General features: G+C 41.1%; 1 protein-coding gene across 3 annotated transcripts in view; it reads left to right on the forward strand.

The window, feature by feature from the left end:
- SLC44A1 (solute carrier family 44 member 1) overlaps positions 1 to 17,003 on the forward strand; it is a 200,813-nt gene that overhangs the window by 87,285 nt on the left and 96,525 nt on the right. For all 3 annotated transcript variants that reach the window (XM_019454292.2, XM_019454294.2, XM_053908149.1), the window contains exon 4: positions 7,211 to 7,347. In XM_019454292.2, coding sequence (XP_019309837.1) covers positions 7,211 to 7,347 — 137 coding nt within the window. The remainder of the gene's footprint in view (positions 1 to 7,210; positions 7,348 to 17,003) is intronic.

The following is a 17,003-nucleotide window of genomic DNA, read 5'->3' on the forward strand; positions in this document are numbered from 1 at the left end:
TCTTCATTCCAGGCACTGTTTTAGGCACTGTGGATATAGTGATGAATAAGACAGCAAATATCTCTGCCTTTTGCGAGCTGATACTCTATGGGTGTAGACGGATAATTAAATAGATAAGTAAAATATACAGCGTGTTAGTGAGTGTAAGTGCTAAGGAGAAACAGAAAGCAGGAAAGATGGATGATGCACATCAGAGTGGAGAGATAGCATTTTATTTATTTTGTTTTTTTATTATGAAAAATTTTTTAATGTTTTATTTTTATTTTTTTAATGTTTACTTATTTTTGAGAGAGAGCGTGAGTGGGGGAGGGGCAGAGAGAGAGGGAGACACAGAATCTGAAGTAGGCTCCAAGCTCTGAGCTTTCAGCACAGAGCCCGATGTGGGGCTCAAACCCACTAACTGTGAGATCGTGACCTGAGCCGAAGTCAGACGCTCAACCGACTGAGCCACCCAGGAGCCCCTTTAATGTTTTCTTTTTGAGGGAGACAGAGTATGATCAAGGGAGGGGCAGAGAGAGAGAGGGAGACACAGAATCCAAAGCAGACTCCAGGCTCTGAGCTGTAACACAGAGCCCCACATGGGGCTCAAACTCACGGACCACGAGACCATGACTTGAGCCGAAGTCAGACGCTCAACCGACTGAGCCACCCAGGCACCCCTATTTAAAAAAATTGTTTTTAATGTTTATTTTTGAGAGAGAGAGACAGAGCATGAGCAAGGAAGGGGTTAGAGAGAGAGACGCACACACACAGGATCTGAAGCAGGCTACAGGCTCTGAGCTGTCACCACAGAGCCTGAGAGATGGCATTTTATTTTATTTTATTTTAAAAAAAAAATTTTTTTTAACGTTTATTTATTTTTGAGACAGAGAGAGACAGAGCATGAACGGGGGAGGGGCAGAGAGAGAGGGAGACCCAGAATCGGAAGCAGGCTCCAGGCTCTGAGCCATCAGCCCAGAGCCCGACGCGGGGCTCGAACTCACTGACCGCGAGATCGTGACCTGAGCTGAAGTTGGACGCTTAACCGACTGAGCCACCCAGGCGCCTCGAGAGATGGCATTTTAAATTTTTTTTTTATTTTTTTTTTATTTAAACGTTTTTATTTATTTTTGAGACAGAGAGAGACAGAGCATGAACGGGGGAGGGTCACAGAGAGAGGGTGACACAGAATCGGAAGCAGGCTCCAGGCTCTGAGCTGTCAGCACAGAGCCCGACGCGGGGCTCAAACTCACGGACTGTGAGATCATGACCTGAGCCGAAGTCAGACACTCAACCGACCAAGCCACCCAGGCGCCCCGAGAGATGGCATTTTAGATAGGCAGCTGGGGGAGGCTTTATTGAGAAGGTGACTTTTGAGGCAAGACTGTAAGCAAGTGAGGGGGCTACCAGTAGCTCTGCTGGTCTCTGGAGAAAGAACACTCCAGGCAGAGAGAAGTGCTAAGGCCTGTAGGAGAGAGTAAGGCGAGTAAGCCTGAGAGCAAGGAACAGAAAGAAGACCTTGGGATGTAAGGTGAGAGCGGTAAACCTCTCAGAGTGTTGCTGTCTTACTCTGATTCCTGGGCTTCCTCACAGTTGGAAGCTGTCTTCAGCTCTCAGTGCTGTGAATTTACCAGAAATGATCATGGAAGTTTCTCTTCTTAGCAGTTACCTGTGAACCTATGGAAGTGCTATAGTAGAAGGCTGCAGGCTGGTCAGTGCCCTTTGGAGGCTGGTGAGGTATGTGCTGAGGCATCTCTATAACAAGTGCTACCTCTTTCTCGGGACATTTTTGCCTTCTTTTTTTTTTTTTTTTCCAGTTTATTCATTTGGAGAGAGAGGGAACACAAGCAGGGGAGGGGGCAGAGAGAGAGCGAGAGAGTGAATCCCAAGCAGGTTCTGCACTATCAGCACAGAGCCCGATGCGGGGCTCAAACTCACGAACCATGAGATCATGACCTATACTGAAACCAAGAGTCGGACGCTTAACCGACTGAACCATGCAGGCTCCCCTTGCCTTTTCCTCACTAGGATTGGGAGGCAGTGGGAAAGTGGGGCGTTGGTGGCCTCAACCTCAGGGGTCACGTTGCCCATAGTTCAGCTCCGCCCTTTTCTTCTGTTTCCTGGTCTGTGTTCTTGACGTCTTGGGGACATGGTGAACATTGCACAATTCTCTCAGCCACTGTGTAGAGTTACAGTTTTGAAGACCAATCACTGCTTTCAGCTTGTTTCTCTCTTTCCCCTTAGCTTGTTGCAGAAAGTAGAGGGCAGGCGGGGTTTTAGTTAATTGTGTGTTGCATTAGTTGGTGTTGGGTTAGTTTGGGTTTTTTATTGGCTTTAGTGTGCAGACTCCATACCTCTGTCCTTGTGTAAAGCACAGCCTGTCATGGGGCAATTGGGCCCCACCCCGGGGTTTGGGGTGGGGGGGGATGACTGGACTTGCCTTGCTGGCACCCCACGCAGGAAGTAAGGGGCCTCCTCTGGGCACAGTTCCACTGCGAGTGGAGCGGAGATCTAGGGCTCTCTGAAGCCTATATTTAGCAATAGGAGATGCCTCTGCCAGGCTGTTGTGTTGTTCCTTTTGGTGTGATTCACTAATGGCAGCATACTCTGTGGAGAGGGGCTGTAAATTGTAAATTGATATGAGGTAATAATTGGCAAAATGATCAGACTCCATTTTTATTCTCCTCTGGGGAAAACACGTGTTAGGAATCACTAACGCAGAGGCGACCGACAGAGGGGTTTTTCAGCCAGCTTTCCAGCTTTAGTGCTGCAGTGCTTCCGTCCTGATTAGAGAGGACAGGAGCCAAATTTGGCAGGAGGTGGCCAGCAGACTGGTATCTGTTTGCCACTCTTTACTCCAAAAAGCCTTGCCGCAGAGTTGCCATGGCAGCAGGAGGCAACTGAAGGCAAAGGCTCAGCTCTGGAGCAGCGCCCCCTGGTGGCCCAGCCTTCCCCTCCCTGGCCTTGAACCCAAGGGGCTGGTCACACGGCGGGGGGGCTCCGGGTGCTGTGGCTGTTGAAAGCGCATTCCCTAATGTAGTGGAGCTGTAAGGTCCTTCAGCTGTAAGGATGGCTGCCTCTTCTGCCCCCTGTTTCTCCTTGGGCATAGCCCTTTGATGTCCGATCCTGTAGTCCACCTTATCAAATTATTTGCTGTTCCTTAAATATGCTCTTTCATGCTTCTATACTTTTCTACATGCAGTTTTCTCTGCCTAGAACGCTCCCTTCCCCATCTGTGTGGAAAATTCCTACTCATTTCCAAAATGTGGCTTCAATACTGCCTCCTGCTCCGTAGTGCTTCCTCTAACCCCTTATGCTCTGTGCAGAATTACACTGTTTCCTCCACCATCTCAACCTTGCCTCATAGCAGAAATGACTGTTTTTGTTTCTTCTTCTCTAGACTGTAAGTTATTTGCATTTAAGAATTGTTTTTTTTTTTTTAATGAATTTTGTGTCTCCAGGAGTAGACTCATAATAACACTTAGTAGTGTTTGTTGAATGAATGAAGTGTCTTTGTGTCATCCTTTTTAATCCTTATCATGGGAGGGTTGCATACCATGTGGAGGACAGTACCGTGTTGTGTCCACGTAGGGCTTCAGAATCCTTGCTCTGGGGTTCCAGAGGGTTTAATCGGCGCCTGGGTGGCTTAGTTGGTTAAGCGTCCAATTTCAGCTCAGGTCATGGTCTCATGGTTCATGAGTTCGAGCCCTGCGTCAGGCTCTCTCCTGACAGCCTGGAACCTGCTTCGGAGTCTGTGTCTCCCCCTCTCTCTGTCCTTCTCCCCCTGGTGCTCTCTCTCTCTCTCTCTCAAAAATTAATAAACATTAAAAAAGTAGTTGGATGCTCAACCGACTGAGCCACCCAAGTGCCCTTCACTTTCCATTTTAAGTTGGAAGAGCAGTGGAGGAAAGAGCAACACTGGGGAGTCGGGCGCCCCAGGGTTCAAGTCATCAGGTCAGTATGGCTTTTGGTTATTTGTCCAGCTTGTCAGTCTCAGTTCCCTTTTGTTGAATTAGGATGTGTGAGGACAGTGCCTAAGATACTTTGTGGCCCAAAGTAAATTCCCAGTAAATCTTACTTTCTCTACCTTGCCCTGTCTTCCTTGAAGAAAATGAAAGCAAAATAGAAGTGTAAAGCAGTTTTGAGCCATCTCTGGCATCGTTATCTGCCTCAGCTCGCTCTGTGTTCACCGCCTTGCTCCGAGCACAGCTTTAAAAGTCACCTCTTTCTGTGCCTCTTGTCCCTTTTCCCGACATTCCATGCTTTAGTGCCCTTCCTTTGCTTTACTGCCCTGTTTTCATCTTTGGTGCATCTGTCCCCGTGAGTTTACTGTGTACATAGACATTTTATTTAGAACTCTCTCCTGTCCTGTCTTTTTGGGGATAACCTGTATTTCAAGAATTTCGATTTGAAATGAATTTATCTGTTTCTCTCCTTCAGTAGTTCCCAGGAGCTGTCTTGACTGTGATACATAGTTACGTGCCTTACCTGCTAGCCTCTATAGTGTTCGCTTCACGGGTTAGTCTTAAGCATTTTTCGCTGTTCCTCTTAACGTTGAAGTTCCAAGCTCGCTTAGGCTGTTTTGCAGATCTCTTTGCAAATGTGTTCTTCTCAGTACCACGTGGTGATGCTGCAGGCCCCTGTCCTGTGTGCCAACAATGCCTGCAGGTATCTGGGCTGTTCAGTTTGTGAAGTGTTTTTCTCTTCCTTCCCTTTTAATCCCACTTTTGGTAGTTGATTCATTCCTGCTCCTCTACAGGACGTGGAACTGGAAGCTGAATGAAAATTTGCTTGGGTTTCTCGGTTACCCATGACAGTGGCTGGCTGTTTGTAAGAAGCCTTTTGGGAATGTTTTATGGCCTCCTACCTCGCATCTTGTGCTGTCAGTTTAAAAAAAACCTACTTATCAGTAGATTTGTTAGTTAATCTGGTCTGTCAGTGCCATGCTTACTTGAAAGTTGGCTATTTGTCTCCTTTCCAAAAAATGGAATTGCCGCATACAGTTCATTTTTGTTTGATGTGAAAACTGAAACTAATGTAAGGATTTATTTACCTGACTAAAGGGCGTTTTTCAATCAAAAGGCAAGAAGGGTACAGTTTTAATGAATCATAAAATTTATCTGTTCGAGACATGCATTTTTCCTACTCTGTAAATATTCAGTGAAATGCCATTTAGTTAAAATTTAATTATATAGGAACTTGCTGCCATGGATTGAATTGAACTTCAGAATGCTGGAAACAATATTGTAAGTTAATATAGAAAGGTTACAATGATTTATTGTTTTGTAGGAAATATTTTGGGAATAGAGCAGGTCGTACATGGGATGACACTCAGAAGGTCTAGGTTTGAATTCATGCACCTTCTAGCTTTCTTGGGCTACATAGTCATTCTCTGTGGAATGGTAATGGTTACAAAATACCTTTTTTTTTTTTTTTTTTTTTTTTAAAGTTTGGTGGTTTGTAGTTTATCCCTGACCTTCATGCTGGGTTCCTCGTCCCTGGTGCTTCTCCTGTGTGCAGTGTTACTCTACCTGCAAATACCTCTCAGGCCCCCATCCCCCTGATGTACACACTTCTTTTTTTATTATTATTTAATTTTTTTTTTCTGGTATCCTTTTATATATTGTCCATTCCAGCATATGTATTGACTTGATCTTTTTGCTTTTCCGTTTTCTCACCTAGTTCTTATATTTGGTTATATTTCCTGATTTGAATCCCATTTTATATAGCAGTAGAATTTAACAATGTGGGAAAGGCTGTTGGCAGAGAGACAATTTCATAAAACCTTCCACGGACCCAGGCGAATGGAAACCAGCGCTGGAGGTTCTTTACCTCCTGTCTTGCATGAAAACATTCCTGCTTGTTTCCCCTCTGTTGATCCATAACGTTAGACTTCGCTTTTCTTAGTTAAGAGTATTTCTTTTGGGGCAAATGATAACATCTGCAATCTTTATCATCTTTTCTACTTTTTAACATTTTTAAAAAAATGTTTATTTTTGAGAGAAAGAGTGAGAGAGAATGAGCAGGGGAAGGGCAGAGTGGGGTGGGCAGAGGATCCGAAGCAGACAGCAGGGAGCCCAACCGAAGCAGGGTTCCTGAGACCCCACACCGAGAGATCATGACCTCAGCTGAAGTCGGACGCTTAATCCACTGAGCCACCCAGGGCCCCTACGGTTTAACATTTAAAAACAATCTGTTTCAGGGACGCCTGCGTGGCTCAGTCCATTGAGCGTCTGACTTCAGCTCAGGTCATGATCTCGCGGTTCGTGAGTTCGAGCCCCGCATCAGGCTCTGTGCTGACAGCTGGGAGCCTGGAGCCTGCTTCAGCTTCTGTGTCTCCCTCTCTCTCTGCCCCTCCCCAGCTCATGCTCTGTCTCTCTCTGTCTCAAAAATAAATAAAACATTAAAAAAAAAAAACCCCAATCTGTTTCAGTGTAATTTCTGGTTAATCTTCCTTTTCCTGAAACATGAATGTACAGAACACAAAAGGGATAATTTAAGATTTGAGGATTACTTTGTTGATATGTAATCGACCTTTTTAATAAATGATATTTACTGTAGTTATCTCACCTCAAAAGTCATTTCATTTACTAGAAAATGAGAATTCTGAAAAATGAAAGAAAGAAAATTAAAATCACTTTATTCTAACATCCAGAGATGACTGCAGATAAAATGTTGGCATAATTCCCTCTAGTCTCCATTCAACATTATGTATTCAATTGTATGTAATTTTACAATTCGTTTTTATAATTACACATTAATTAGCAAAAGTTTATATTTCATTTTTATAATTTTAAATTTTATATGTAATTATATATTAGCTAAAGCTTATACGTAAACTATAATTCACACTATATAGCACTATTGGAATATTCTAGTAACTTTTAGGGCACAACCTTGACCAAAAAAAAAAAAAAAAAGAAAAGAAAGAAAACAAATTAATTATCTAAAAAACTAAAATAGATAATTTCTAATTATAAACTACATTACAAAAATGTAAATATTAGAAAAATACATCATGACAAATAGGAGTCCTGCAATTCCTCCAGTCCCCACTGTTAACAGTATGTTTTCAAACAACCTGTGATTAGATTTCTGAATTGTTTGTTCATCTTTGATAAAATTTGTGAAGGGTATGGATGTTCTTTGCTTACAGGCTTGGTCAAATTAGGCAGTGAACCAGAATGTGTTTTTGCAAAATAACATCTCAATATTTTTCTCCATGCTTTAGGTATGTGTTCTTTTTGGATCCATGCAATCTGGACTTGATAAACCGGAAGATCAAGTCCGTAGCGCTGTGTGTAACAGCATGTCCACGACAAGAACTGAAAACCCTGAGTGATGTTCAGAAGTTTGCAGAGATAAATGGTGAGGCATGAGGCCGTCCAAGTCCTCACCCCGGTCACTTACTCCCACCATGACATACTGTATGTTTGCATTCCAGTATAAATTTGTGCCGGTGTTAAATAAATCACCAAGGAACCTCAAAACGAAAAAGGGAATTGAAAGTCCTCCTGGACTTCCTTGATAAAAAAGATTATAGTCACCTGGGGAGCTTGTTAAAACTCCAGATTCCTAGGCTCCCCCCAGGGAAATTCTGACTGAGTAGGTCTTTGGGTTCTGGAAACTTGTATTTTTTTACAGATGTCTCATGTGATTTTGATGTAGCCTGTTTGAACATTTGGGAATGACTAGACTACTTTTTGTGAAATTGGTCTTTTTTTCTTTTTCTCTTCCTAAATACGAATTAAAAATTTTTTGATTAGTGTATTTTATTTTTGTCCCTGGATAACAATGTAATATATGTCTGTTACAGGAAATTTGGAAAATTCAGGGAAAAGAAAATGAATACCAAAAGTCCACCATCTTTCAATTGTGTTGGTGTGTTTTGCTTTTTTTAATTTAATATTATCTCATAACCATTTTTCTAAGAGTAAAGTTTTGAGAAACTTTGAGGTTAAATATGGGAATTAGCTGAGAAAACAAGCATAGTCAATTTTCTAACCTAGCTCCGCTCCCTTGGGTTTCTGATTTCCAGGTACTATCCTCAGTTCCCTCTGACTCGCCTCAGTTCTCTTCAGAGAATGTTATTTTTAACCTCTCTTCCTGGAGGGCCACAAACTGATAGCCTGTGTTTGTGAACTTCCACGGGGTTTCATGTTTACGCTCTGTGTGTTGGAGTCCTCAGAGCTGCCTCGGCCTCGCCTGGTTTACAGGCTGGTTCTGGTTCCTTGGAACAACGGCTGACTCAGCATCCGCCTGGTGTCACTTCTAGCTGGGCAGAGAGATAGCCTGGGAACGCAGCTACACACGCACCCCTAAGCAGCCTCAGAGTCTTCCTGAGGGGGTTGCTGGCCTTTTGAGGGCAGAAGGACTGCCGCCTTCTAGACTGGCAGTGTTCTGTCACTACTGCTCCAGGCCTCAGTGTAAGGTAGTAGGGAGCACATGAGATTAATACGACTCTGGATTCTACTTCTGCGGCTGTCGTTAACTGGTTCTGTAATGAGGGACAGAGAGCGTAGCCTCTCTGAACCCATATTTCCTCATCTGAAAAAAGTGGATTAAAAACAACGCCCCCATCATAGGATTGTTGTGAGGATTTGATGAGATGATGCACAAATGATTGGCACTTGGTGGGCACTAAATAAAGAGGTACCAGCGACTCTTCAAGATCTCATTTATTCCCACATGATATCCTCACACAGACTGATTGGCTGTGTCTAATACTAGAACTGTCGGCCCTGTCATTATCAAGTTTCTTAGGGAGAAATGAGTTATCCCTTACGGGTTTTTCTGAAATCTTAGGCAAGGTGAGCATACGTGGTGCACTTTGGGAGGTGGTGGTGTTGACTTGGCTTTGGAGTATAGGCTCTGGAACCAGATTATCTGGGTTCAAATGTTGGTCCTACCACTTACGAGCCATGAGACCTTAGGCAAGTTACGTGATCTCTGGTTGCCTCAGTTTCCCCATTTGTGAAGGAGATAATATTTGTACTAAAGCTGCCTCACAGGGTTGTTATAAGGACCTCAGACATGAAAAATGCTTAGAAGAGTGTGTGGCAAATGGTAAATTGCCAAAAAAAATAAATAAATAAGTATTGGTTACTGCTGTTATATTATTACTATTAATGTTATTATTCCCCCAATGGAAGGTTATAATCTTTCTGCCTCGAGTCTCTCTCTGCTTCTAGCCCCTGACATACTGCTGCCATATTAACATTGATAGAGCTTTAGTCATGTTAATCCCTTACTCAGAAGCCATCAGAGGTCACAAAATAAAATAAAACATTATATATCTTACCTTGGCATTCAAAGCTATAATCTAGTATAAAACTATCTTCTAACACGTTTTCTTGAACCCACTGGGTGTGAGTCTTGGTCCCTTGAACCTGACATGTCAGTTGGAGGGCCAGAAGAGAGTTAGTTCCTTGTCGACTGTATTGCCTGCTGTGATGATCCACTGGGGAGAAATGCCCCATGCAGCCTTGCTGGTATGTTTATTTCCAGGTCATTATCCTTCTAAGTGATTATGATACTGAATATGGCCTATTAAGGCCAGTTTATAAGACCTTTCTGGTGAGTTTTGCAGCTTTGCTTTTTTTCACAGTCTTACACAAAGCAGGTGTTCAAGAATATTAATGAATAAATATTATTCCAGAAAACAGACTTCTTAAATTGGTGCCTAACTACACAGGCACCCTTAGGCTTTTCAGGCAGCTGTTTGCAAAATAAGTCAATGTGTTAGGCATAAAAAAAAAGTATTAATAATGGCAGCATCAAGAAACACAGCAGTGGAGGATAGAGAAGATAAATATTTAAAAGGGAATAGAAAACTATGAAATTATAATAGAGAAGAGAGCCTTTGGTGGTGGGATATAAGTACCTTTATTTTAATAGTAACCCTAGGTTGAAAATTTTTAATTTCTTAAAAAAAAATCTGGATTATTCTTTGGATTGGTGACTTAAAACTGGGCCTGGTAAGGGGTGCCTGGGTGGCTCAGTCAGTTAAACATCTGACTTTGGCTTAGGTTATGATCTCATGGTTCGTGAGTTCAAGCTGCGCATCGGGCTCTGTGCTGACAGCTTGGACCCTAGAGCCTGCTTCGAATTCTGTATCTCCCTCCCTCTGCCTCTCTCCTGCTCACACTTTGTTTCTCTCTCAAAAATAAACATTAAAAAACGTTAGAAACAAAACAAAACAAAACTGGACCTGGTAAGATTTAATTCCAGTGTTACTGTATCTGAGAGAATTCTTTGTCTGTCTTTTTGCATTATCTTTTTTCCCCTTCTTTGTCTTTCCATCATTTGAGGTGCACATTGATTCGGAAGGAGCAGATGGTTTTTATAGTTATTTGTATCCACATGTTGTTAACAGCTACATTTCTGTTAGAAAATGCACAGGCCCTTTGACCTCACTTATACACATCAGAGAGGAATGTCTTCAAGACCTAATTTAGGTTTAAGTGGGGAATTTCCAAATCTGTAAGAGGGAATTGCTCAAAATCCATGACAGAGTCTGCATGTAAGAACAAACTCCAAAGCTCTTAGAAGAAAACATAGGGGAAACCTTCATGACGTTATACTGGCAATAATTTCTTGGATATAAACTGAAAGCTCAGTCAACAAAAGAAACAACATAGGTAGACTGGACTACATCAAAATATAAAACTTCTGTGCATCCAAGGACACAGCAGCATGAAAAGGTAATCCATAGAGTAGGAGAAAAGATTTGTAATTCATTTATTTGATAAAGGGTTAATACTCAAAATATATAAAGAATTCCTACATCTCAACAAGAAAGAAAGAAACAAACAGACAAATAAACAATCCAATTAAAAAATGGCCAAAGGACTTGAATAGACATTTCTTCAAAGAAGATATATGATGGGCCAATAATAAGGACATGAAAAGATGCCCAACATGCTAATTGTATGGGAAATGCAAATGAAAACCATAGTGAGATACCACCTTACACCCATTAGGACAGCTTCTATTGAGAAAAAATCACAAACACCACAAAACAGAAAATAACAGATGTTTGTGAGAGTACAGAGGAACTGGAATCTTTGTGCATTGTTGGTAGAAATATAGAATTGTATGTCTGCGATGGAAAGACATACAATGTCTGCGATGGAAAAGAGTTTGAAGTTTCCTTAAAAAATTAAAAATAGAATTAACACAGAGGAATTTTAGGGCGGTGAAAATACTTTGTATGATACTATAATAATGGATATATGTCACTATATATTTGTCCATGCCCATAGGACATACACTAAGAGTGAACCCTTATGTAAACTATGGACTTTGAGTGATGATGATATGTCAATGTGTAGGTTCATCAGTTATATCAAATGTACCACTCTCGTGGGGGATGTTATAATGGAGGAGGCTGTGCATGCGTGGGGGCAGGGAGTATGTGGAAAACCATTGTACCTTCCTCTCAATTTTGCTGTGAACCTGCTTTAAAAAATAGTCATTTAGAAAATAGATTATCATGGCTCAGAAATCCCGCATTTAGGTGTATATCCAAAAGAACTGACAACAGGATTTCAGAGAGATATTTGCACACTTCATATTCATTGTGCCATTATTCATAATAGCCAAGAGAGGGAAGCAACCTAAATGTCCACTGATGGATGAATCGCTAGAGAAAATGTGGTATGTACATACAATGGAATATTAGCCTTAAAAAGTAAGGAAATCCTGTCATATGCTACAACATGGATGAACCTTGAAGTTGTTAGTCTAGGTGCAATAAGCCAGTAACAGACAGATAGGGTGATGGTTTTCTCTGGCTATAGAATTTCAGTTTTGCAAGATGAAAAAATTCTACAGATCTGTTCGATAACAGTGTGCATATAGCTAATATGACTATACACTGAAAAAATGGTTAAGATGGTCAATGTCATATTACGTGTTTTACCACAGTTTTTTTAAAAAGGAAGGATATTCTGATACATGCTACAATATGGATGAAACTTAAGACATTGTTAAGGGAAATAAGTCAGTCACAAAAGGACAAATACAGTATGATTCCACTTATATGAAGTACTTAGAGTAGTCAGATTCATAGAGACAGAATAGGATGGTAGTTGCCAGGGGCTGCAGGGTGAGAGGAATGGGGAGTTAATGTTTTTTGAGGAAAGAGTATGAATTTTGCAAGATGGAGAGTTCTGGAGATAGACAGTGGTAATGGTTGGACAACAATGTGAATCTACTTAATGCTACCGAAGTGTATACTGAAATAGTGTTAAGGTAGTAATTTTTTTATTATGTGTATTTTACCATAATTAAAAAGATGAAAGAGAAAAATCCTGTTTGGGGTAGTAACTTTTTTTTTTTCTAATTTTTTTAATGTTTATTTTTGAGAAAGAGGGACAGACAGCATGAATGGGGAGGGGCAGAGAGAGAGAGGGGAAACAGAATCTGAAGCAGGCTTCAGGCTCTGAGCTGTCAGCACAGAGCCCAATCGGACCCATGGATTGTGAGAACATGACCTGAGCTGAAGTTGGGTGCTTAACCCACCCAGGCGCCCCTGGGGTAGTAACTTTTTAAATGATAATTTTAAACCTTATTTGAAAACATAAGGTAGGGGCACCTGGGTGGCTCAGTGGGTTAAGCGCCCAACTCTTGATTTCAGCTCAGGTCACAATCTCATGTCTGTGGGTTTGAGCCCCACATCAGGCTTCATGCTGACAGCACAGAGCCTGCTTGGGATTCTCTCTCTTCCTCTCTCTTTGCCCCTCCTCCACTCGCGTGTATGTGCACTCTCTCTCTCAATAAATAAACTTTAAAAAACTGTAAGGTAAAATAACATTTTTCTTACCAGACAGGAAAGATAATACAAATCATTTTCAAAGAGTTTTAAGTTTCCATGACAACATTTGAGAGTGCTTTTTTAGTATTTACAACTGTCCATTTGTATGAACTTTTATTACCTTTCCAAATTATTTAAAATCTTTTAAGGGAAAGCTAACTTAGGTTCCTAGAATAATGTTTGTAAGAAATGTATTTATTAGGAAACAAAATATTGCCTTAACTCTTTCTTGTAGACAAGAAAGAGGAGTTGTTTCTTGGACCCTGAGGTTTGTAGAGCGCCTCTGTGGCATATGTCTGACCAGCACAGAAAATTTAGAAGAAGTAGCCGGACACTCGATTGGTTGTGTGGAGATGCTGCCATAGTACAAAGAGCTGTAAGAGGCGAGCAGAAGAATTTAGATAAACGTAAAAGTCGAAGTTCTGGTATGTGAGTTGTGTGGTAGGTGTGCAAGTATACAATTTGTTAGTCTGTTTGTAGTTTTTATATGATATAAATATAAATATGATGCTAGAGAATAAATTAAAAATTGCTTTTGAAAAAGTAAAATTGACAGGGTGCCTGGGTGGCTCACTTGGTTAAGTGTCCGACTTCAGCTCGGGTCATGATCTCGCAGCCTGTGGGTTCAAGCCCCGGGTCGGGCTCTGTGCTGACAGCTCAGAGCCTGGAGCCTGCTTCGGAATCTGTGTCTCCCTCTCTCCCCTTCCCCTCAAAAAGAAATAAACATGTAAAAAATTTAGAAACTAAAAAAAAATTAAAATTGGCAAGTATCACAAGGACTCTGTACTAAGCGTCTCTGGTTCCTTATCATCTTCTGGCAGTAGTGTGCATGAGTTTCCTGTGGGGCAGGATCATGCTCTTCCTTTCTGAATATCCAGGCCCTACCTCACATAGGAGCTCTTCATGTTTTTTGAAAGAAGGATGGATCGGGCTGCTCTCTTCCTCCCTATTGACACTTACTAATTTCTCATTCTCTCAGCACACTGTATCCTTTGCTCGCTTCTGAATCTCTGCCTGTTGCCACCAGCGGGTAAATTGTTTAGCTTCATTCTAACCAGAATTGACGTGAACCTTTGTTTATCTTCTTATTCATCTCTCAATAATCCATCTTATTCATTCATTTGTCTTTCCTAACCATACTATCCACCAGAATATTCATAACCTTTTCTTTTCTTGAGCCCTCTTGTTTTTCCTCTTTCCTAACCTTGTACCCTCCAGAGAAGACTGCAAACATCTGGTGAGAGCTTATACCTGAGTTATTCTCAGCAGAGCATGAATTCCGTCTCTCATTTTACTTCCCTCCAGTTGCTGGTGAACAGGTTTCCTTCTAACTTACTTACTTACTTACTTACTTACTTACTTTATTTATTTATTTATTTATTTATTTATTTATTTTGAAAACTCGAATAATGTATACAGTGCCCCTCCCTCTGAAGCCAACTTCACCTTTATATGAGATTTTCATCTGAACTCAGCCTGGCCATGTGAGGCAGTGAAGGAAGTGGGGAGAGGGAGGTCATGCCTGCTTGGACAGTCCCTTCTCTTCCTCTCTCCCCACTCTGAGTCTGGCCCATAGTTCATCCCTTGCTTTTCTCCACTGTCCCTGTTGTTCACATCAATCAGGCTTGAGCCCTGCATTGTTTCATCATACCATTCATTGATACCCATTTTGTGCCATGCACAGAGCCAGATGCTTTGCAGGTCATTTTATTCTTTCCACTTGCAATCTAAAGTCTAAATAGCAGTTTAGAAATGAGAACAACCTGTAAGTTGTGGGCCCACTGCATGGTCTCAGGGGGTGCTAATATTTTACATGGAATAACTTATTATCTTTTACATTACTCTTATCAAACTTTTATAATATCTAATTTGTTTTCCCTAACACAGTAGTAAAATGGCAGAAATCTTATCTTCCTTGTTTGTGTCCCTTTTATAGCATGTGAGAAATCACTCCCATTAGTGAGTGCTTCTTCAGTGTACCATATTTTGTAGGAAGTCTGAGAGGTTTATGACCTACCGTTCACACCGTGTTAATACTTTGAGTAGAGCCACGAAGTGGGTGTTTTCTCAGTGATCATTGTTCTGTCTTTGAAAACCTCAAAGATTATGTGATGCATCAGATAAAATTTGTGAATATAAATAAGCCTTTGGTTATCATTATCTGGGTGTTACATTTAAAGTTAGTATCAATAGGAGTGCCTGGGTGGCTCAGTCAGTTAAGCGTCCTTCGGCTCAGGTCATGATCTCACGGTCCATGGGTTCAAGCCCTGTGTTGTGTTCTGTGCTGACAGCTCAGAGCCTGGAGCCTGCTTCAGATTCTGTGTCTCCCTGTCCCTCTGCCCCTTCCTCATTCACTGTCTCTCTTTCTCTCTCAAAAATAAATAAACATTAAAAAAAATTTTTTTAAATAAATAAAGCTAGTATCAATAGATGATCAGTATATTACCCTCTTTCTTACCAGTCCATAACAATACAGCTTAAACCACAGAGTTAGTATTGATTCTTTTTCTTATAGTGAATCAAAAGATTGGACTTGATATCATTTATAAATAAAGAAAATGATCAACCCTAGCAACTGATTTAATTGCTTCCAAGTTCAGAAACCAGCAAGGGAAAAAAAAAATCCTTACATTTGATAGTGTAATTTTAAGTAATTCCTTCATTCAACAATTAAATGGGGCGCCTGGGTGGCTCAGTTGGTTAGGCGGCTGACTTCGGCTCAGGTCATGATCTCGTGGTCCGTGAGTTCGAGCCCCGCATCGGGCTCTGTGCTGACAGCTCAGAGCCTGGAGCCTGTTTCAGATTCTGTGTCTCCCTCTCTCTGACCCTCCCCCGTTCATGCTCTGTCTCTCTCTGTCTCAAAAATAAGTAAATGTTAAAAAATAAAATAAAACAATTAATTAACACCCATCAAGTGTGTGACACAGAAACAAAGACAAGGTATGGTCCCCTTGTTTAGACAGCTTGCATAATAGAAGACAAACTTTTCATTGTCCTCCACAATACCTAGAAGTCTTGCACACAGATTTCCAAAGTCAATTCACTTAGCAAATGTTTATTGTGTGTGTAGTATGTGCCAATAGGAGTTGACAGATAATGTCACACCACCAGCTGGTTAATGGGGGCTCCTTGGGAATTTCAAATACATCCATACTTTTTACTGGTTACTGAAAATTGCATTCTTCCTGCATATATATATGTATCTATATCTATCTCTCTATATATACACACATACATGTACATATATATGCTTTCCTAGTTAGAGAGAAAGGGGTTAAATTCATTGGACCTCACATAGCTATGTAATTTGTTTTTCATAATAAAAACTGTTCTGCATTGGGAGATTTTTATTAATTACAATTTTCTAAAGTATGTTTTCTCTTAATTTAGTATATCCTACAAATAATACTGTGATAACAAGTCAAGCAAAATTTTATTTTATTTATGTTTTGTTTAACAGAATTTTTTTAATGTTTATTTATTTTGAGAGAGAGAAAGAGAGGGTTGGGGGGGAGGGAGAGGCAAAGAAAGAGGGAGAGAGAAAATCCCAAGCAAGCTCTGCACTGCCAGCCCCGAGCCTGATGTGGGGCTCGACCTCACCAACCATGAGATCATGATCTGAGCCCAAAACCACGAGTTGGACACTTAACTGGCTGAGCCACCCAGGTGCCCCGCAAATCAAGCAGAATTTTACAGCAAGAGTTAGCCTCCAACTTACCAACCCCATTTTGTATTTTTGTTTCAAATTGGTGTTTTAGACCAGTAGTTCCCAACTAAGGGTAATATTGCCACTGCATCCCCCCCCCCCCAACTTTCTACTCCCCACACTTAGCAGTGTTAGGAGACATTTTTGGTTGTCACAACTGAGTGAAGGGTTGCAGGGTGGGGGGAGGGTCCTGGAATCTTGTGGATAGAGACCAAGGATACTGCTAAAAATCCTGCAATGCACAGGACAGCCCCTACAACCAAGAATTGCCCAGGGTTGAGAAGTCCTGTTTTATATAGTATAATTTATAGTGAATAGTGAAAAGCAAATAAACGTTATATATAACACATAACACCAAAATAAGAGATTAAAAATAGTTATTTCATATTTTTTTTTCAATCAGGATGTCTGTCGTATGGCTTTTGACGTACTGCCTATGTACCAGGAGAGAGGGGTCCCACATATTTTGAAGACATAAGGTCCCAGTTCTCAAAAGAGTGC

The sequence above is a fragment of the Panthera pardus genome, unplaced genomic scaffold, assembly GCF_024362965.1.
Source record: "Panthera pardus isolate Hobbes unplaced genomic scaffold, ASM2436296v1 HiC_scaffold_20, whole genome shotgun sequence".
Lineage (NCBI taxonomy): Eukaryota > Metazoa > Chordata > Mammalia > Carnivora > Felidae > Panthera > Panthera pardus.